The following is a 19,356-nucleotide window of genomic DNA, read 5'->3' as shown; positions in this document are numbered from 1 at the left end:
GAACCTTGTAATTTTATTTCACACTTACACAGCATATCGTTTTAGCCTTTCTCTTTCCTCTGCGTTTAAGGTTTCATCACTGATTTTACCCTCTGTGACATCCTTCGCTAAACGTGTCATCAGGAAGTCGGAAGTTTTCTTTAGCCTTTGACCTAGAGGATTCATATCCCTCTGGGCAGACGGCGGTCGTCTGCGTGGTGGCATTTGGTATTTTTTGTTAGACATGTCCAGTGGGTTATAACAAATATTATCATGCATCGAAAGAAACAGGGGTATATAACACATGTAATCCAAAAATGAAATCTGAAAAATAAAAAGTTGATAATAAATTCATGCACTGTTCGGGTATTGGTTCCAATACAATAACTTTTCTAAGTTTTGACGACACACAAAGGATAATTCTGGAAGTAATTACTTATCATCATCATTGAAGAATGTGCGTAGTCAACTTTCAATTCCTCTTTCATTTCAAAATAAATCGTGCCCTTCAATTTTGCTTGTGTCTGAGTCAATACATATGTAATTTTCGTTATAGTGATTTTATTCATTATCAAACAACATGGTAGAACAGTTCGGTAATCTCCCTCAGGTTCCTTTTTCCAGTTAGATGAAATAGCATATCTTGAAGTCTAATTAATTATATAATTGCTAATTGACTATTTCAGTATCATTGTACTAAATCAGGATTTTGCAGATCATATTTTTTTTTCATGAAAACAGAAGTTGTCGACAATAGGCAGGCTGTGGAAAGTAATACTATTTTTTCCCTACCTCACCATATCTTGAGGGTTCTAACTTTTTCATGACGAATTCTTGTTGCTTCCAGTTGAGTCCACCGGCGATGAGTTCTATTTTTAGGGAATCCGAAGTAACATAATTGGTGTCTCGATAAGATGGAATGTTGTGGTAAAACATGGATTTATACAATTCCAACTTCCTTTCAACATCAGCCAGATTACACATGTCTAACAAGTGCTTGCTTAATTCACTGCAATTAACAAAACAAAAAGGAATAAAACATTCAGAACTGCAAAACACACACATATACATGCACACAGATATATATATATATATATATATATATATATATATATATATATATATATGGAATTAGGAGACAACGCAATTATTTCGTCACTTCCTTCTTCCTTGGAGTATTATTTTCAACAAAAATGTATCCATGATGTTAGTGGAATGTTTTGTATGAAATGTCTTCAGATTTATTTTCGACAACAGCAATTCAAATTTACTTTTAATTTTAAAAGTGCAACCAAAATATTCGTATGTGTTGTATGGAATTGAATTTCGAGTTTTTGATTATGATTTCACATACTAAGATCGCCATACACAATATTCCCCAACAATTCATATCATTTGTCTTTTGTCCAAGAAAAAATGGGTTTGGTGGTGTTTAGTACAATAAACAATTTTTTTGAAACGTTAAAAAATAGCACTTGTCTCTCCTTTAAGAAGTATACTTGTTTCTTTCAAAGTGTCATATAGATGAAGTAACGTATTTATGAATGGAATGATGACAAAAATGAAAATGGGATTATCTTACTCCATATTTGTAACTCTTTCACACAATGCAGTGATAACGGCAAACATCTTAAACGTAACCTGCGACGCTTCATCGATGTGCAGAACCTATAATAAAAAATAAACAGAAAATTTCATCAATGTGCAGAACTTACGATATAAAAAATAAACAGAAAACTTTCAAAACTTTATTAAATACTGTTTGGCAGAGAACATGAATTTGAATACAGTAAACATGATGAAATCGTACCTTGAAGACATAATCTAGTTGTTTTTCTGTCATTTGTTGCAACATTTCAATGCCATCTAGGGCAATTTTTGCATCCTGTTAGAAGATAAGAAATCGAATAAAAAACTATATGAAAAGAGATATCTGTTTCATTACCTGATCAATCTTTTCTCTTTTCTTAAGTCAGAAATGCCTTCTTTACGCTTATCTGTTTCATTAACTGATCCATCTTTTCTCTTTTCCTAAGTCCGAAATGCCTTCTTTACGCTTTCTAAGATACATATAGACTATTCCTTTATTCCCTTTGTGTCATTTTAGAACATCCGTGACAAAAGAAAACTTTCAAATCAGAATTATATATTATGAACAAGCAAGATTCTGTTAGAACTAATGTTAAAGATCGTACTGAAGAGTTTAGAACAGTATCAAAGTCGGTATCCTCCACTACAAAGGCTTTAGCATAGCTGTCCAAGTTCACCGGATCCACAAGTCTGTAGTGGTTTAGGAAATCTATTGTGGAGTCTGAAGACGAACATAATACATATCAATCAATAGAGTGTTGTAGCAGTATACTTAAGTACAGTAAAGTGTTGTAGCATTAGAATGCGGTGATTTCGTCATGGTTGGTATTTTTACCCTTTTCGTCTATGTCCAGGGCTTTATCTTCCCTTAGTGTACAGGCTGTCAGGATCCTCTCAAAATGCTGACGAAGAGCAGATCCTCCACGTTTAAACAAGATGTTGACACGTCGTCTGCCGGAAACTAAACAAAAATATTCAGTGGAAACGTTCATAACTGGGGAAATGTTGTCATTTTCTGATTCAACATGGTTTTCCGATCCTGTACGTAACTGCTCTTACTTATTTAAAAAAACACCTTTCTTTATATATTTACTGCTGTTGTGCATAATCTATAGGATTAAACTAACAAAAAGAGAAGCTTTTTCAGCTATGATATCAAAGCTTTCTTAGGCCTTAATAGTGTGAAATGACACACCCACAGTCGGCATTTCGCAAATTCTATGGTCCTTATAATGATCTAGTTTGCCAATACAACCTATCATTGGGTCAAATGCCGTCTGACGTGTTTTATACCGTCCTGTTCTTGGCACACTAAATTTGACTACTGATTACTCCATTCACCTGATCAAGATATAGGGCTCACGGCGGGTGTGACCCGTCGACAGGGAATGCTTACTTCTACTAGGCATCTGATCCCACCTCTGGTATATCCAGGGGTTCGTGTTTGCCCATCTCTCTATTTTGTATTCCTTATAGGAGTTATGTTAATGATCTTCACCTTTCATTATGTTAAATCTCTGACATTTCTTAAAGTATTAAAACAAATTATGTTACACACTAGTTGTTAGATCCAGGTCTTCCATCTCTGCCAGCTGTTCATCCGTCATGTCTGGGTCAAATTCGTCAATTCCTTTTGTGCCAATAACATCGTCACCATCAGTCAATTTTATGTCATCTCCGAAGATTTCCTAACACACAGTAAGATACAAGGAATTGTCAGATATCTTCAATTTATTGATTGTAATTATACTGTATACACTTAATTTCATTTCAGAATACCAAAGAAAATAAATAACAAACTTTAAATTAAAATATGCTGGCACGTTTAAGAGTTTCTGAACTTTGAGACCCTCGTATACCTTAAGTTTTCTAGCTATTTCTACTTTGGAAAGATTCGGGTCGATGCCTAATTTTCGTAGAGTGTCTGCATCTAGATCATTTATATCTATTCTTTTCTTCTTTGGGCGTAATTTGCCATCAGCACCTCTCTCCAAAACAGGTGATTTTGTCCGCGCTTTCATGAAATAAATGATAGCAATATACTGTAGCACACATACATATACTGTAGCTATACATAATATCCACAACTTTCCTAAAATTACTACTTACGATTCTAATTTTGTTGCATTTTGAATTCCGTCATTTTTAATATCGACAAGATATTAAAAATAAAACCGCAGTGAATATGATAATAAAGAATGGTTATAAAAACAGTGGAGCTGCATGAACACGGAACTTCAAGAAATTGTAAAAATAATATAACACCATTTAAACCTGTATATTCCTTATCATTGTTCCTCACATAACTCTCGCACAAGCATACCTATGGCAGACTTACCGAAGAGAACACGAACTATGATTCTACTCTTATTATTATTATTATTATTTAAATTTGAATAACTTTGAATAAGTGTATGCTCTACAGAGTTTTGTTTTGACAAACCTGTATCATCTTCATAGTTCTTTTTATCATTGGCAATTTCAGAGGTATCGTCAACAAATGTACTTTCTCCCCCTATAAAATTAAACAATGTATTTTGTACTTGCTTACATCAAGGGTTATTGTAATCTTTTACCCATGTGTAATTAAAAAGAAATGAACTTTCTGAGGATGAATATTAGTATTTACTTGAATTTGAACAGATGAATATAGACAACAAGTCGATTACCAGTAAAAAGTGAAACACGTAAAGTTCATACCTATTGTTGAACCATCCGTCGTTCCTCCATCACCCTGAAACCATAAAGGTATACTAACTCTTCCTAACATTGTATTTCTATACACTACGCAATCAAGTAAATTTAAACTTTTTGATCCACAATAGATAAAAATTTGGCCATAGATCATACATACCCTTCTTCCTCTTTTGTCTGCAATTAATCAATTACTTGACATTAATTAGAGTTAAAACAAGAGTGGTTGTGAATAGCATTCCTTTACAAAACTATCTCTCTTGGCATCTAAGTCCTTTTCCCGGTCATGATCGATTCATACTATTGCTGACACTCTCATGAAATTCATTCTTTCATAAAATTAAACTTTTCTGTCCTGATAGGAGCGAACAAGCAGACCAATAAGCATATCCTATCAAAATATAACCCCTATTTGAAAACAGTTATATTCTTCCAAAATTAATGCGATATATATATATATATATATATATATATATATATATATATATATATGTGTGTGTGTGTGTGTGTGTGTGTGTATAAGGATGCAAGTATGCAATATTTACCATGAGGAAGCACTCTCCCTTGTGGAATGGATGGAAGTTTATTTAACATGGTTGTCTCTCGTAAGACTCTTCGGGGTACCTCGCTACTCTGACTTGAATCGCTACTACCTGAAACAGATTGTAGTACAATTTCTTATTTCAATGTGCAAATACAATTAGCAAAATAGTTTTAATATTTCGTCTTACTTTTCAACATAAAGAAAATTAAGTACGAAGAAGAATTTTTACCTCTTCTGCTTTTGTCGTGTTTATCCTTAGCCCACCTATGGTTGAAAACAATGGTATAGTCGTGATCATTAAAAACAATGGTATAGTCGTGATCATTAAAATCTTTATACATTTTATATACACACATATGTATATAGGAATACTATAAGACATATAGGTTGTTGTATGTTTCTAAGATTCATTCTGACCTCCAATAGTTTAGTCGGTTAAATAACTTCGTCATTTAAAAAATGACATTTTTTCAATTCACATCAATGTCCAGTTTTCACTGCGATTATCAAAACAAGCAAAGGCTACTTGGCAAGATCATTATCAACTAAGAAACATAAATATGTAGTGTGGGGATATCCAAACAATGAAAGCATACTGTAAAATATATTATGGTCGTTATAACGGTCTAGTTTGCTTTGACTCCGGATTGTTCCGTTTATCTGATCAAGATATAAGGCTCACGACAGGTGTGACCGGTCGACAGGAGATGCTTACTCCTCCTAGACATCTGATTCCATGATACCTCAGGTATGTCCAGAGGATAGCATTTGCCCAACTCTTATTTTTGTATTCAATATAGCAGTTATGAGACTGATCACTGTTCTTTATCTTCGCCTTTCCATAATATAGACAATTCCCCAGGCTTCCGTTGTTTGGATTGTATACCCCCTTACGATACGAAGAAAATACACATTTATTTCTTTTTCTTTTTTTTTTCATTTTGAAAATTCAGAGATTTTGCTCGAGCAATATAATACATCGAGAAAACACAGGTTTATTACTGATTGAATATTGGTGAATGAAAATTTTAAGGTAACGAAGGATCTTACGACTCATGACTCAGTCCTATTTCTCTGTTGTCGATCCTCTGATTGTGACCAAGATCACGTGGTGGTCCCTTTTCATATGTTACCATGCTCTTTGGCCGGTCTTTGGGTTTATCTTTGTCTAAATTGGTACTTGTTCGTCTCATCGATGATCTTCTGCTACCAATACCAAGTTTATCAACACCTTCGCGCTCCTCCTCTTCTTTCTCTCTACGTAGTTGATCCAATCGTTTTCTGAAACATTGGTGCGGTAAAAGTATGGACATCCTTTGTGATTAACGAGGACATCACAGAAGTACAAACAATATAAGTCAGTTAGATCATCATATCAATTTGTATCAACTATATCTATGGGTTTGATTTGTCTGTAATAATGCTGAATAAAAACTTACTGCTCTCTCTTCTTCATTATTTCATCATACTTGTCACCATATTTTTCCCGCCGCCTTTTCTCTCGGGCTGCTTTTCGCTTTTCCTTCTCTCTAAAGTAAGCCTCTTTCTCATCTTCCGTCATTTTTGACAAATCTACGTTATCGTCTGTTGTGGCGTCACTGAAATCGTCTAGAGTCACGTGGGAGGCAATCCTCTCTAGACCCTCGCCTTCAAGAAAAATGACCTAAATGTCAAACATTTCCTCCGATCTAAACCAAAAACTACGATTATTATTGGTGTTATGAGAGAGTTTATTACAAAATAATGATGTTGTATTGTGGGCAAACTGTTGCAATTGATTCTTCTTCCTGTGCAATTGTGGTTAAGAAAAAGAAAACCATTACAAATTGATTTTGAAGAAAATTAGGTTACACATTGACAAAATTTTGAAGTACAAACAAGTTCAAATTGTCAGAACTATTAAATTTGATATGGAATATAATCCATGTGTTCGCGTGTTATACATGGTATCAACGTTGAATGTCTTTTGCTGTTTCTGTCTTTATAAATTATATCTAAGAGATCCTTTGGTGTATTTTTCTTAATTGACATTTATTTCTAGTTGATGAACAATAAAAACTTAGAACTAATTTCAACAGTGCATATGTCCTTTCGCTTATCGTATTAGTTATCTTGACAGTTTTATGGCAATAACGGTTGGATATTAGAGATGTGAAAGGCAGCAATGGCTATGTTTAAGGTTACATTCATTATATAAAAACTCTACAATTTAAGGTATCCGATGTACAATTATTCCAAGAGTTTTCATCAATGGATAAACTAAATGGATAAACTAGATCACAAATACACTAGCAGTATATTGAAAAAATATTGTCATGATCAACCAAGAGCTTTTAATGAGGATAATTATATATATTCTTTAGTGACAGTGTTAAACTAGATAAGTATTGAACCATATTGGAAATATATTTTTATTTTTACGTCCACGTGTACCGACAATTCTTCAAAGTGGTAAAGAATTGTCTATTAATAATACACAATAAAATATACCGGGTAGGTTCCCCGACAATATAAGATGAATTATTTTTTCACTTACTGTGGAGGAATTTAACTCTTACAATTTTCCTAAAATTAGCAATATGTAAATCAATATGAGCATTAAGTCATCAAGCTAACCTGTTATACCATTCGCTATGATACATGGGTATCAATAGTTACCTGGCCATTTCGTTTTCTTGATAAGGTCATCCAATCCCGCTGTCGAAATATCGCCAATAGAACCGATTCCTCGTCTTGTTAATTTGATATCCCCATCATTTACCATGTCTTTTACGTGAGCTGGATTTTCTCTGAGTAAAATGAAATGTAGTTACAAACACAAGAATTACATTTTTTTAAATGATAATTAAATATATCAGTTTTTAAGAGAAATAGCTTAGTGTGAATATATTTTACCTTCAGAGAAACCACTTTCATATAATAGTTCAATCGATACAAATAAGTTACCCTTTATATGAATAATACCCACCCTCCTTCAATCGAACCTGTAAAATAAGTACAAACAATGATAATGACAGAAAGAACATTTGCTGTTGATGAAAATATCATCTGTAGATTTTCAGGTTGTCTATGCATATATTCCATCAGTAAACAGAGCCTACCTCTACGTGTGCGTACGGAATCGGCATCGCTGGTGGCTTCTCCAAGAATCACCTTGTCTGCGTGTCCTATCACGTTTCCATGGGCGTCTCGAATGCGTTTCCGTCTGACTTCATACCGTGTACCACCTTCACTTTTTTCGCTTGCGTAACTGTAATCACTCTCAGAATCTTCCGCTGTCTTGCTTGTTTTTGTAATCTCACGATTCAAGTGGTCTGTGTCCCCACTATGATATGAATCACTATCCCCGTACGTACCATCGGGGTTTCGCTTTCGTCTGCGAACATGTCGTGTTCCCCCGGCACTAACAACACTGTAGTAACTGTGATCACTATCATCGCCATGTTCTCTATCGCGTCGGCGCTTGCGACGTCGAGCTTCTCCATCCTCATCTTGGCTGCTGTGATATGATTCGCTGTCACCGTAAGTGCCATCAGCATTCCTTTTGCGTCTACGTACATGACGTGTTCCTCCTGCACTGACCACGCTTCTGTAGCTGAAGTCACTGTCACTATCGTTGTTGCGTTTTCCGGTCTTGTATGCCGCCTTTTCCTTCCCTGTAAGGTTTTTCCCTTTCTTACTACCACCTTTACCAAAAGCGCCTTTCCCACCGCCTCCTCTCTTTCCCCCTTTTCCTGCATCAGAGCCCGCAAGATTTTCATGTTTTCTTCAAGTAAACGAATAGAAACAACTGATTGATATATGGATTTATAATTTCTTTGAATAAAATTTGAAGAACTTTGGTGCTTCATTTCGGGCATCTTTGAGAGGGGCATCATGACATCATTCCAAAAGTTTATTCCCCGACCATTTACTCGTCAAAAACACCTCATTATGAAGGGGGAGCATGTCAAAGGGAACTATATTTTGACCAATTTTCAAGGAAAAAGAAATAAATGAGATTTTTAAAATGTGGTTTTATAATTTTCTTTATACTAAACAAACATAAAGCTGTTTTCGTTTCGTCGGGTGGAGTGCTACAAAAGTGATTCTAATTTGCTAGTTTGCAGTTCGGAGATCTCTATCGTCTACTTCTCAAATAGCAAGTAGGGGCTGGAGATATACTGGCGATAGCATATCCTGGACCAACTATAGAGATGGGAAACGAATAGACCCATAAGACTCATCCCCCATAACTTCGATCCCGGTCATATACTAGTATATAATCTTTAAAAACGACGAGGTATGTTCCTTGGCTTGTTACAACTTCGTTACCGATACGGTAATAGATTTCATTCATCTAAACTTTAGTTAGCGAAAATTTTAACACTTCCGGTCGGGCGTTTATACCAAGAACTGTGCTCACCCGTGGCTAACTGTATGCGTCTCGGGCGGTCGGGCGCATGGTTATTTCACACACTGACGACGTGTTACTGTGTAACGGTAGTGTGAACTATAGTTCATAGGTTTAAAAATCATTTTACTGGAAAACATAAAATTGATAAGCTTATCACCTCATCAGCATCAACCGACATTTAAAAGAACTCAGTAAAAATCAATACTACATGTCCCAGGCACGCCAAAGTAAGACTCATCTGTCAAATCGAATTGAAAAGCAGTTATCTTTCTTTCGAAGATACGTAATCAGATTGTAGACATATTTAACAATTTGACGGCATGATGCCCAAAATAAGGCATACGTATCATCCCGCTAAAAAAATGTTATTCGGTATGTTTGATATATCTAACCTATGCATTGAGAAATAGGTTAAAAGCGGACTTGTGACATCATCCTTAAAATAGTAACAGAAAACAACTTCCGTACAACTCAAGGGGAAAATATACACTTCTGAAACAATTCTGGATAAGCCAACATACCCGATAGGGTGTCAACGTACACAGTCGTTCATTACAGCGGTATTTCGAATCACTTTGTTTATAGATCACAACTGATTTATTTATGAATAAATTATGCAGAACTGGCTATAAGAGTTTTCACAATGATAAAGCGATGTCGATCCTGAACCTTATAGTAAATATCTTATCCTGCAGAATCTGCTATCTTGTGTATTGGAAATCGCACACAATCCGGCAGCATTTAGAATCACTGGTTATAATAATACTTGATGACACAAAGAGAACCCTGCCAGAAAAAGAAGCTAGTTGTTCCTAACTATAAGAGATATATAGCGCCATTTTATCTTTCCTCTACAGAGCGGCAAATGTCGTAATCACATTATGAAACTTGTTCAAATAAAAAAAACTGGATTGTTCGTAAATCTTGGGTGAAATATTTTTCTTCGAGAATTAACAAGAGGCCCAATGGTCCTTAACGGTCACCTGAGTATCATGCATCACATTTTTCAAAGTTCATGACTCGCGTGCATGAAATATTTAAAATCGAAAGATTTTTTTTTTTAAAACTTAGTACTAGTCATGGAAGCTCAGTGGTAGAGAGTTTGCTTCGTAACCGGGAGGTCGTGAGTTCGAGACATAACCGCGTCCAATTTAATTAAGGAGGTATTCTATTTCGTCATAATGGTTGACTTCCTTTTAAAACATGGATAAAAATATAAATATCAGTAATATTTGTCTATTCCTTTATAATTTCAGCTCAGTAGCTTAGTAGGTTAGCACGTCGATTGCTGAACTGTAGATCGCGGGTTCGAGTCCAGCAGGGGTTTTAAATATTTTTCCGATTGCTATATGCTAAAACTGCATTTTTTGACTAAATAAAGTAAATTTGATAGTTTTCAATTTCAAAATATTGTTGTACATATCCTACATCTGGTTTAGCATACCTCCTTAAGACCTAAATATAGGTAGTGATTGCTCCTTCGCCATATGCTCGGCATTTAGAAGTGAGAATCACGGGTCTTTCGGATATAATCTTAAAAACGGAGGGCCCATATCATGGCAAGCGTTGGTACGTTAGGAAACCCTCACGGCCATATGTGCTAAACATAGGTCTAAATTTTTGGTACTTCACCTTGCAGCTGGTGACGTCTCAATACGAGTGAAAAATTCTCAAAGGGACGTCAAAATAACCAACCAACAAAATCCTTAATGAAGAGAAACATATATTTCGTTGAGTTCAATTGTCCAATCTATACGAGAAAGAGTCAAAAAGTATCCAGCCTATCCCATTTTCGATTGACCGAGACGGTCAGGATTTCATGCCTTGTTTCAATACATGTTTTATACCTGGGTACAAAATTGCACGCTTATCGGGTCATTTTAAATAAGATATTGAATGTCAAACATGGCAAGTGATGCAAAGGTATGCTTTTCATCTAAAGTACCGTGCTATAATTCGGTACTTGTATTTAAAAGGTAAAACAGGCAAGGAAATACAAGGCGAGTTAGCCGATTTTTATGGGTCTTCTGCACCAACTTATGCTCAGGTTAAATTTTGGGTAGAGGAATTTAAACGCGGTAGAACATCTTTAGAAGACGAAGTCAGGTCTGGACGCCCACTGGATGCCACCGACGAAGAAATGTGCATGAAAGTTCGGGATCTGGTATACTCTGATAGGCGAATTCAGGTGGAAGAAATAGCGCATGCATCAGACATTTCACATGGTAGCGTTTCAACAATCTTACATGATCCCTTAGGTATGCGCAAGCTAACATCTCGTTGGGTTCCCATATCCCTTAGCGATGAGGAAATGGCAACCAGAGCATCAGTATGCAGCGCCTTGTTGAAGCGTTTTAGGTCAAAAGATGATTTTCTTTTGCTTCTGGTGACTGTATATGAGACTTGGGTTCATTATTATGAGCCAGAGAATAAAGCTCAGAGTCGTCAGTGGGTAGGGGGTCCTCGAGGCCAAAGAAGTTCAAGACACAACCATCTGCTGGCAAGGTGGTGGTCACAGTATTTTGGGACGCAAAAGGCGTTATTATGTTGGACCTTTTACCCAAGAGAAGTACAATAATTGGAGAGTAATATGCAAAGTTGCTAGACCAGCTGAGAATCGCCATCCGTGAAAAACGCCGAGGTAAACTCTCTAAAGGTGTTTTGCTGCAACAGGACAACGCGAGAGTCCACACTTGCAAAGTTGCAATGGATGCTGTAGAGCGAAACATACCACATCCTGCCTATTCGTCTGACCTAGCTCCTAGCGACTTCTTCCTATTCCCCAACTTGAAATAGAACCGTGGACGTCATTTCCGGTCTGACGAAGAAGTCGTGACGGCAGTTGAGGAGTGGGTCAATGGAAAGGACCCTGACTTTTTCAGTTCTAGGCTGATGGTACTTAAACACCGGTGGTCTAAGTGATCACACTAGAGGGTAATTACATCGAAAAAGAAGAGGTGGATCTCAACCGGAAATAAGTTAGACTGGTTACTTATTGACTCGCCCTCGTAGATTATCAACCTAACGCTTTTTATCTCTTACATTCAGCGCCATGCTTCCTATCCGCAGAGTTAACCATTCTTGTAATGGTTTTTGAATTGACAAAACATCGATGACGTACATTCGTTTGCAAAATTGTGTCGATGTTTATATCCCCCCTTAGTCGAAGAAATTACAAAGCTCCTATATACAATCTGTACTGAACATATATATTTGATTGAAAACACTCCAGACAGTCTCCAAAAACATATTTTCAAATCAATATACATGAAGTTTTTACTTCGGTATTACCCTGAATGAAAAAAAACCCAACCCATTATGACCTGTCATTTTTATATGAAACGGGATCTGTGATTTTATTGTTCACATCGTATATGAAATTTAACCCTAACAAAAGATCTCATTGAATACGTGTAACTTACTTTTTGAGCAATTTTGATCCTCTTCTGCCTTTTGCTGCATCTTTTCCTGATGAAAGTAATAATAAAATGTATTGTGCATTTTACCAACAGTCAAACTGAAAAACTGCTGGACAAAGCATGTACCAACAGTCAAGCTGAAAAACTGCTGGACAAAGCATGTACCAACAGTCAAACTGAAAACCTGCTGGACAAAGTATGTACCAACAGTCAAATTGCTGGGCAAAGTATGTACCAACAGTCAAACTGAAGTTCAATTATTTGAACAAATTCTCAGAGGAGTAAAGAGAAATAAACACACATGCTTTAAACAATTTTATTATCAAACTTTCTCACATTTAAAACAGTAGCTACCTAATTTTATGTCTACACGCATAACATTTGGCACCAACTGGGAATTTCATCTATACAGTTTACAATCATTTAACATATAATTTCTAATTTTCAATTGGTCAAAAGATTGTTAAACCTATATTGTAAACAAAATAATCAAATTTTCACTAAATGAATGTAACAAGTTGTATAATGCAATGATTATTTTGCGAAAATTATATCATAAATTGCAATATTAGAAGATTTTAATTACCGCAACATAGAAGAAATCATGCATATTCATCAACATAAGTTTAATCGAAGATTTTAAATATTTGGCACACAAAATACACTGTTTCACCAACTAATGCAATAAATTAACATTATTATCAAAACAAAATGTACAAGGACAGAATAATAACTTATTATTTCTATCCACACCTCATGAAATATAAGTATGAACAAATCATCACAAAGTTCACTTAATATTTTTTTAAAAAGTCAACAAGTGAATTACAATTACAGTTGGCCAATTTGCATACACTGTCATTTGAAAGACTGTCTCGAGATTAAATGTAAACTGTGGAATGCGGTACAACCGGTACAATGTGTCAGTTTTGAATGTGGTACTACTGGTATGATGTGTCAGTTTTGAATGTGGTACAACTGGTATGATGTGTCAGTTTGGAATGTGGTACAACTGGTATGATGTGTCAGTTTGGAATGTGGTACAACTGGTATGATGTGTCAGTTTGGTCTGTGGTACCATTGGTACAATGTGTCAGTTTGGAATGTGGTACAACTGGTACAATGAGTCAGTTTGGAATGTGGTACAACTGGTATGATGTGTCAGTTTGGAATGTGGTACAACAGGTATGATGTGTCAGTTTGGAATGTGGTACAATGTGTCAGTTTGGAATGTGGTACAACTGGTATGATATGTCAGTTTGGAATGTGGTACAATGTGTCAGTTTGGAATGTGGTACAACTGGTATGATGTGTCAGTTTGGAATGTGGTACAACTGGTATGATGTGTCAGTTTGGAATGTGGTACAACAGGTATGATGTGTCAGTTTGGAATGTGGTACAATGTGTCAGTTTGGAATGTGGTACAGCTTGTATGATGTGTCAATTTGGAATGTGGCACAACTGCTATGATGTGTCAGTTTGGAATGTGGTACAACTGCTATGATGTGTCAGTTTGGAATGTGGTACAACTGGTACAATGTGTCAGTTTGGAATGTGGTACAACTGGAATGTGTTAGAAATGTGTCAGCATGGAATAAAGTAAAAGGAATGTAGTCTTCAGGACCCAGTTCCACAAAAGTTAGTTGAGTTTAACTGACAGTTAACATCTAGTTATCACTATATAAATGTAAGAGTTAATGACAAGTTAACTGTTAATTAAAGTTAACTAGCATTCGTGCAACTGGTTCCAGTATACTAAGGCAGGTTGCATCTTTAGAATATTTGGATGGGCTTTGTCCTCAGTACACTAGGGTGGGTTGTGGCGTCTCTTGTGGTTTGATGACGGGTTTTTCTTCAAAGATGTTTGGTAAACTGTAAAAACAAATGAACCCAAATTAAACAGCAGTAAAATCAATTGATACGAATTCCCTTTATACATTTAGTATTGTTCAAGTTCTGTAGAAGAATTCTAACTGTAACGCCTCAGCCCTACTGAATACCTAAAATCTTAAAATTTCGCGAATTCTTACCTACATTTTACATATTTTATATGTACTTACTGTTTTTGATTGGTGGGTGTTTTGCTTGTATTGTCTCTATAAATGAAAGCCAGATATTTCATAACGCTATGCAGCTCATTTGTTCAATTTGTGTGGTAAACATAGCTCATGAATGACAGTTGAAAAAAGAAGATTTGAAAAAAATATATACATGTATTTCAAATCTGATTTAAATTTTCCTTTGAATCATTCTTGAATTAATTTTTCACGAATTCATAAAGTATCTTTACAATATTGTTTAAGTGCATGCTTTGTGAATAAGCCATTAAAGCGTAATTTTCTTACTAAACTTACAAATAGTACTGTTAATTTTGAAAAAAATTAATCTAATTGGATTGTGGTTATATGAAGTATCTTTCATTATACAGAGACAAGACAAGTATGCAGTATGTAAGTTAAAGAAAGCGCGGGAACAACGAGAACATGATACAGACTCATGCACACGCTGGAATGTAGCCAATTTTGTTGATCAATGTCATCACAAAACCCATAAAGATGTGATTAAATTCTGGTTAAGAATAAGCAACATGAATATGTTTAACTTGATTAAACACCATTTTCAACTAAAAGACACCTTTTAAACAACCCAAAGAAAATATAAGGGTTTTATAATTAGTATAGACTGGTTTGTTTGTATGCTGTTTATATGTCCCATTTAAAATATTTTCCCATACAGAGACGTCACCGACTGTAGGTGAAATACCACAAATTTTGACACAGACCTTTCGCTCAAGACCGTATCAGTAAGGGTTCTTTATCGTGTCAACACCTTCGATGACATGGGACCTCTGTTTTAAAGTAATATCCGAAAGACCCGTGATTTTTACTTCCAAAGCAGGTGAAGGGACAATTACTACCTATATCAAACGTCATAAATTTGACGCGGGGACGAGATCGAGAAGCGAACAGATGCCTTCTGGTTACAAAGCACTTAACCACTAGGCTCCAGAGACGGGTGATGTAAACTTGACATAGTTTGGTGGGTTTTTAAATGTTAAAGAAAACGTTGATTATGTCAAGAAATTTTCAACAGAGTCTTATAGAATTTCTAACGCATTATTTGAAATCCAAAGACATCGATGATACGTAAATTCACCAATGTCTTACATAGATTTATGAATTCATACTATTTGAGGTAAAGCAATGGGTAGAATTTCTTAAGGAAGTTGTGGGGAAAATCGTTGTTTGATAGTCGTATTGTAGTCACAGTATTTCTTGAAAACAAATTACTAGTATGAAAATAAAGTGAATTTGGTTTTATCTAGGCATACTAACATAAAACATTGGAAAAGCTAGAAAAGTACAGTATATAAAATTAAGTCTATGTAAAAGTCGTCAAAACATGAAGATTACGACTCCTTTAACTTATTCTCATTCTAATTTAATTCTTCATTAATTGCTTACTTATCTCGGTGTTATGAACTAAATTCAAATACAAAAAAGCGGTGTTACGTAATGCCGCTCAATGTACATACGTGGCATACTTATTCAGAAGTTCCACTTTTTCATTCGATAACTGGTCTTTGTTGATTCGTCCCTCAATGAGATCTTGCGCTTGTTTCTTTAACTGGAATGTTGATGTCTTTTTCAATGGTTGATCGGGAGGGTTCACATCCCTCTGACGATATGAACCCGAGGGTTTCCGAAGCTTCTTATCATATTTATTGTCCGACATATCAAGTGGATTGTCACATATATTGTCATGCATGGATAAGAAAAGAGGCACATAAACTAGGTAATCCAGGAATGATATCTGCAACAAAAATAATCAGATTGCGATACTTAGTTTCCTCTGACTGGTAACTGAACAATGGTTTATTTGTATGTTTTAATGATAATTGGTGATTCCAAACAATAATATACTAATAAAAACCCGAAACGAAACTTTAGTTCATTTCCCAAATTTGAATTGTCATTTTGTATGAAATATGTTTTACAAGAAAGGTGAAAATAACTAACAGCGACCAATCTCATAACTCCTATAAGCAATACAAATTCGAGAGTTGGGCAAACATGGACCCCTAGATATACCAGAGGTGGGATCAGGTGACTAGGAGGAGTAAGCATCCCCTGTCGACCGGTCACGCGCGCCATGAGCCCTATAACGGAGTTATGTTTAACATAATGTAGTTAGCAGAACTGATTGTTGTATAACATACTTCCATGAATATATTGGGTTGTAATCGATCCATGATGAATTCCTGTTGTTTCCAATTTAATCCTCCGGCTATTAGTTCTATGCGTAGACAGTCGGCCTTTATAAAGTTGCTGTCCCTGTCTGACTCAATGTTACAGTAGAACATAGCCTTGTACAGCTCCATCTTTCTCTGAATGTCGATTAAATCACAAATCTCCAGTAGGTGCTTACTAACCGGGCTACAATGACAAAGTGACAATTCAAATTTACCATGGTTTATTCCTGACATTTATCTCCAAAACTTCAATATCTAGAAACATAATGAAGATATACGCACTCCATTGATGTAACTCGTTCACATAATGCTGATATGACTGCAAACATTCGAAAAGTTACTTGTGTTGCATCGTCCAAATTAAGCACCTGCAAAAGAATGATTTGTCAATGGGATAAGACCTAACTTGTCTGATGATTCTCTGTTCTTTGATCTTAATTGTCATTAAAACATCTATCGACGTATACAATTACCATTTCATGACTTATTCAAATTCCGTCATCACAAGCTTTTATCCTTAATTGTATCTAAAAACTGTGCGAACAAACCTTGAGAACGTATTCTAACTGTTTGTTTGAAATCTGTTGGATACTAGGCACTCCCTCTAGCGCTGTTCGAGATTCCTGTTCATATAGAGAAGTACTTGAGAAATATATTCAAACTAAATGCAGAGTGTTGATAGCAAGACTGAATCTGTTTACTCCTAATGTTTTTGTTTATCTTTGTTTATTTTTGTCACCACATTCCAAGAGTATCTTGATGGTCGCCTTTATTTTAGAAGTTTTACACGACAACATCTAATCATGAATCAAACATTTCCCTGCCAACTTCTAAAACTTATAGGGTACAAATACATTCCTCATTGATTCAAAAAGTTAGCACAAACAGGACCTATATTGTCAAAGTCTTTAAATTGTATTTGAAACACGTTTTCTAAATAGATAATTCAACATTGTGATATACTGGTTCACTGATATTAACGTAACCATCTTCAGTGCCAGTTTGATCTTTTGTCTGAGAAGTCACATAAAGTCACACCTTGTAAGATAACACTGTATCCCAGTCGCCATCTTCTACCACAAAAGCTCGGGCGTACCCATCTATTTTATGGGTTTCAACTAATCTGTAGTGACTGACGAAATCAATGTCCCCTAAAAGATTAAATAGACACCGTATCCAATAATTTACATGATATTCGATACACTGTTTAAAATTCAATACAGTTGCATGGGATAGATTTTAAAACTTAGCAGGTGTTTTTAAATTTCTCATTTCAATACTTAAAATGAGAAGAAAATTGTCGGTGTAAGATAGCAATAGAATTTTATTTTATAGAAATCTTTTATAGCATATGACATGACTGGTAAAAATATTAATCACCATAAATCTGAGATATATAGATATACATGTACCTACATATTTTAGCAATATCAATAATGATAAATTCACTAAACCTGTTTCATCCATCTTGTTGTAATCTCCTTTCATGTCGGAGTGTGCAACGATCTTTTTCATGTGTTCGATCAGCTCCTGCCCGCCCTTCTTCAGTTTCACATTAACCCTTTTGGTACCAGTCACTGAAGAAACACCATTTGATAATTTACTAGTGTCATAATACACAACTAAATTCACAACACTGCTTGTCTTTCCTTTTCTGCAAGAGCTACATTTGCTATTATCGCTCATTTTCTTTTTTGAATTTTGATGAAGCTTGTCCATGACGAAACCCAGAAACTCTAGACTTGCGATGGTCTAGAACTGTACTTGATTCTGTCAGGGATAATACCAGTGGGCGTAAATGATTTTAAGACACATTACTGTTAAAATAATGAATTGTCACATAGCAGCAAATGCACATTGTACATGCTGTTTGACATGTAGGATTGAAATAATCTTAAGTATTACTTAATCCGATTTTTAATTTGTTTTACATATAGATCTTAAGATTGAACTGCAGTGCAACTTCTCTGGAATTAGGGCCTATTACACGGTGCAATTCATAATTTGGACTGGACTAATATATTTAGAAATTGACTGTTGTATTACCTCTAAGCAACACAAATGTGCAGCATGAGTCACCGAATACCAACATTAATCTATGATTTTATGACGTATGAAGGATACTGAAGGCTAGTTCCAGAGCTAAGAAGAACTGATATTTGCCCACGGCAGAACGCTTACTACTATATCAACAATATTAGAATGTTGATTTACAATGGATTTTATCATATGAGTGCATAATTCCGAACTTTCTTGTGGCCAGTTTATTAAATCACACAATTAAGTATTGGAATTCTCTCGAGCTACCGAAGAGTACAATATTCATCGCGCCCCCGTCGGTGAATATTTTACTACATAGTATCTGCTTCCACGCGCGGTGAATATTGTACTCCTCTGTAGCTTAATCATTGAATTGAGTGAGAAAATGTTGATAATTGTACAGTATTTGTCGACTTTTAAGAAACATTTCTTTCGTAAATGT

At 35.4% G+C, this 19,356-nt stretch overlaps 1 protein-coding gene across 1 annotated transcript in view; it reads right to left on the bottom strand.

Moving 5' to 3' along the window:
- Positions 1-19,356, bottom strand: part of LOC125656418 (uncharacterized) — a 44,461-nt gene that overhangs the window by 3,173 nt on the left and 21,932 nt on the right. Inside the window, exons 14-32 of the mRNA XM_056144767.1 lie at positions 12,626-12,659; positions 7,909-8,573; positions 7,776-7,791; positions 7,466-7,596; positions 6,247-6,454; positions 5,858-6,088; positions 5,037-5,071; positions 4,809-4,916; positions 4,424-4,440; positions 4,270-4,303; positions 4,013-4,084; positions 3,429-3,583; positions 3,128-3,257; positions 2,405-2,530; positions 2,175-2,290; positions 1,790-1,864; positions 1,562-1,647; positions 772-988; positions 29-303 (exon numbers count right to left, since the gene is read on the bottom strand). Coding sequence (XP_056000742.1) covers positions 29-303; positions 772-988; positions 1,562-1,647; positions 1,790-1,864; positions 2,175-2,290; positions 2,405-2,530; positions 3,128-3,257; positions 3,429-3,583; positions 4,013-4,084; positions 4,270-4,303; positions 4,424-4,440; positions 4,809-4,916; positions 5,037-5,071; positions 5,858-6,088; positions 6,247-6,454; positions 7,466-7,596; positions 7,776-7,791; positions 7,909-8,573; positions 12,626-12,659 — 2,731 coding nt within the window. The remainder of the gene's footprint in view (positions 1-28; positions 304-771; positions 989-1,561; positions 1,648-1,789; positions 1,865-2,174; positions 2,291-2,404; positions 2,531-3,127; positions 3,258-3,428; positions 3,584-4,012; positions 4,085-4,269; positions 4,304-4,423; positions 4,441-4,808; positions 4,917-5,036; positions 5,072-5,857; positions 6,089-6,246; positions 6,455-7,465; positions 7,597-7,775; positions 7,792-7,908; positions 8,574-12,625; positions 12,660-19,356) is intronic.

Source organism: Ostrea edulis, chromosome 7 (assembly GCF_947568905.1).
Source record: "Ostrea edulis chromosome 7, xbOstEdul1.1, whole genome shotgun sequence".
Taxonomy (NCBI): Eukaryota; Metazoa; Mollusca; class Bivalvia; order Ostreida; family Ostreidae; genus Ostrea; species Ostrea edulis.
Note: the sequence above shows the minus strand (reverse complement) of the source record. Positions and strands in the feature narration are given on the sequence as shown.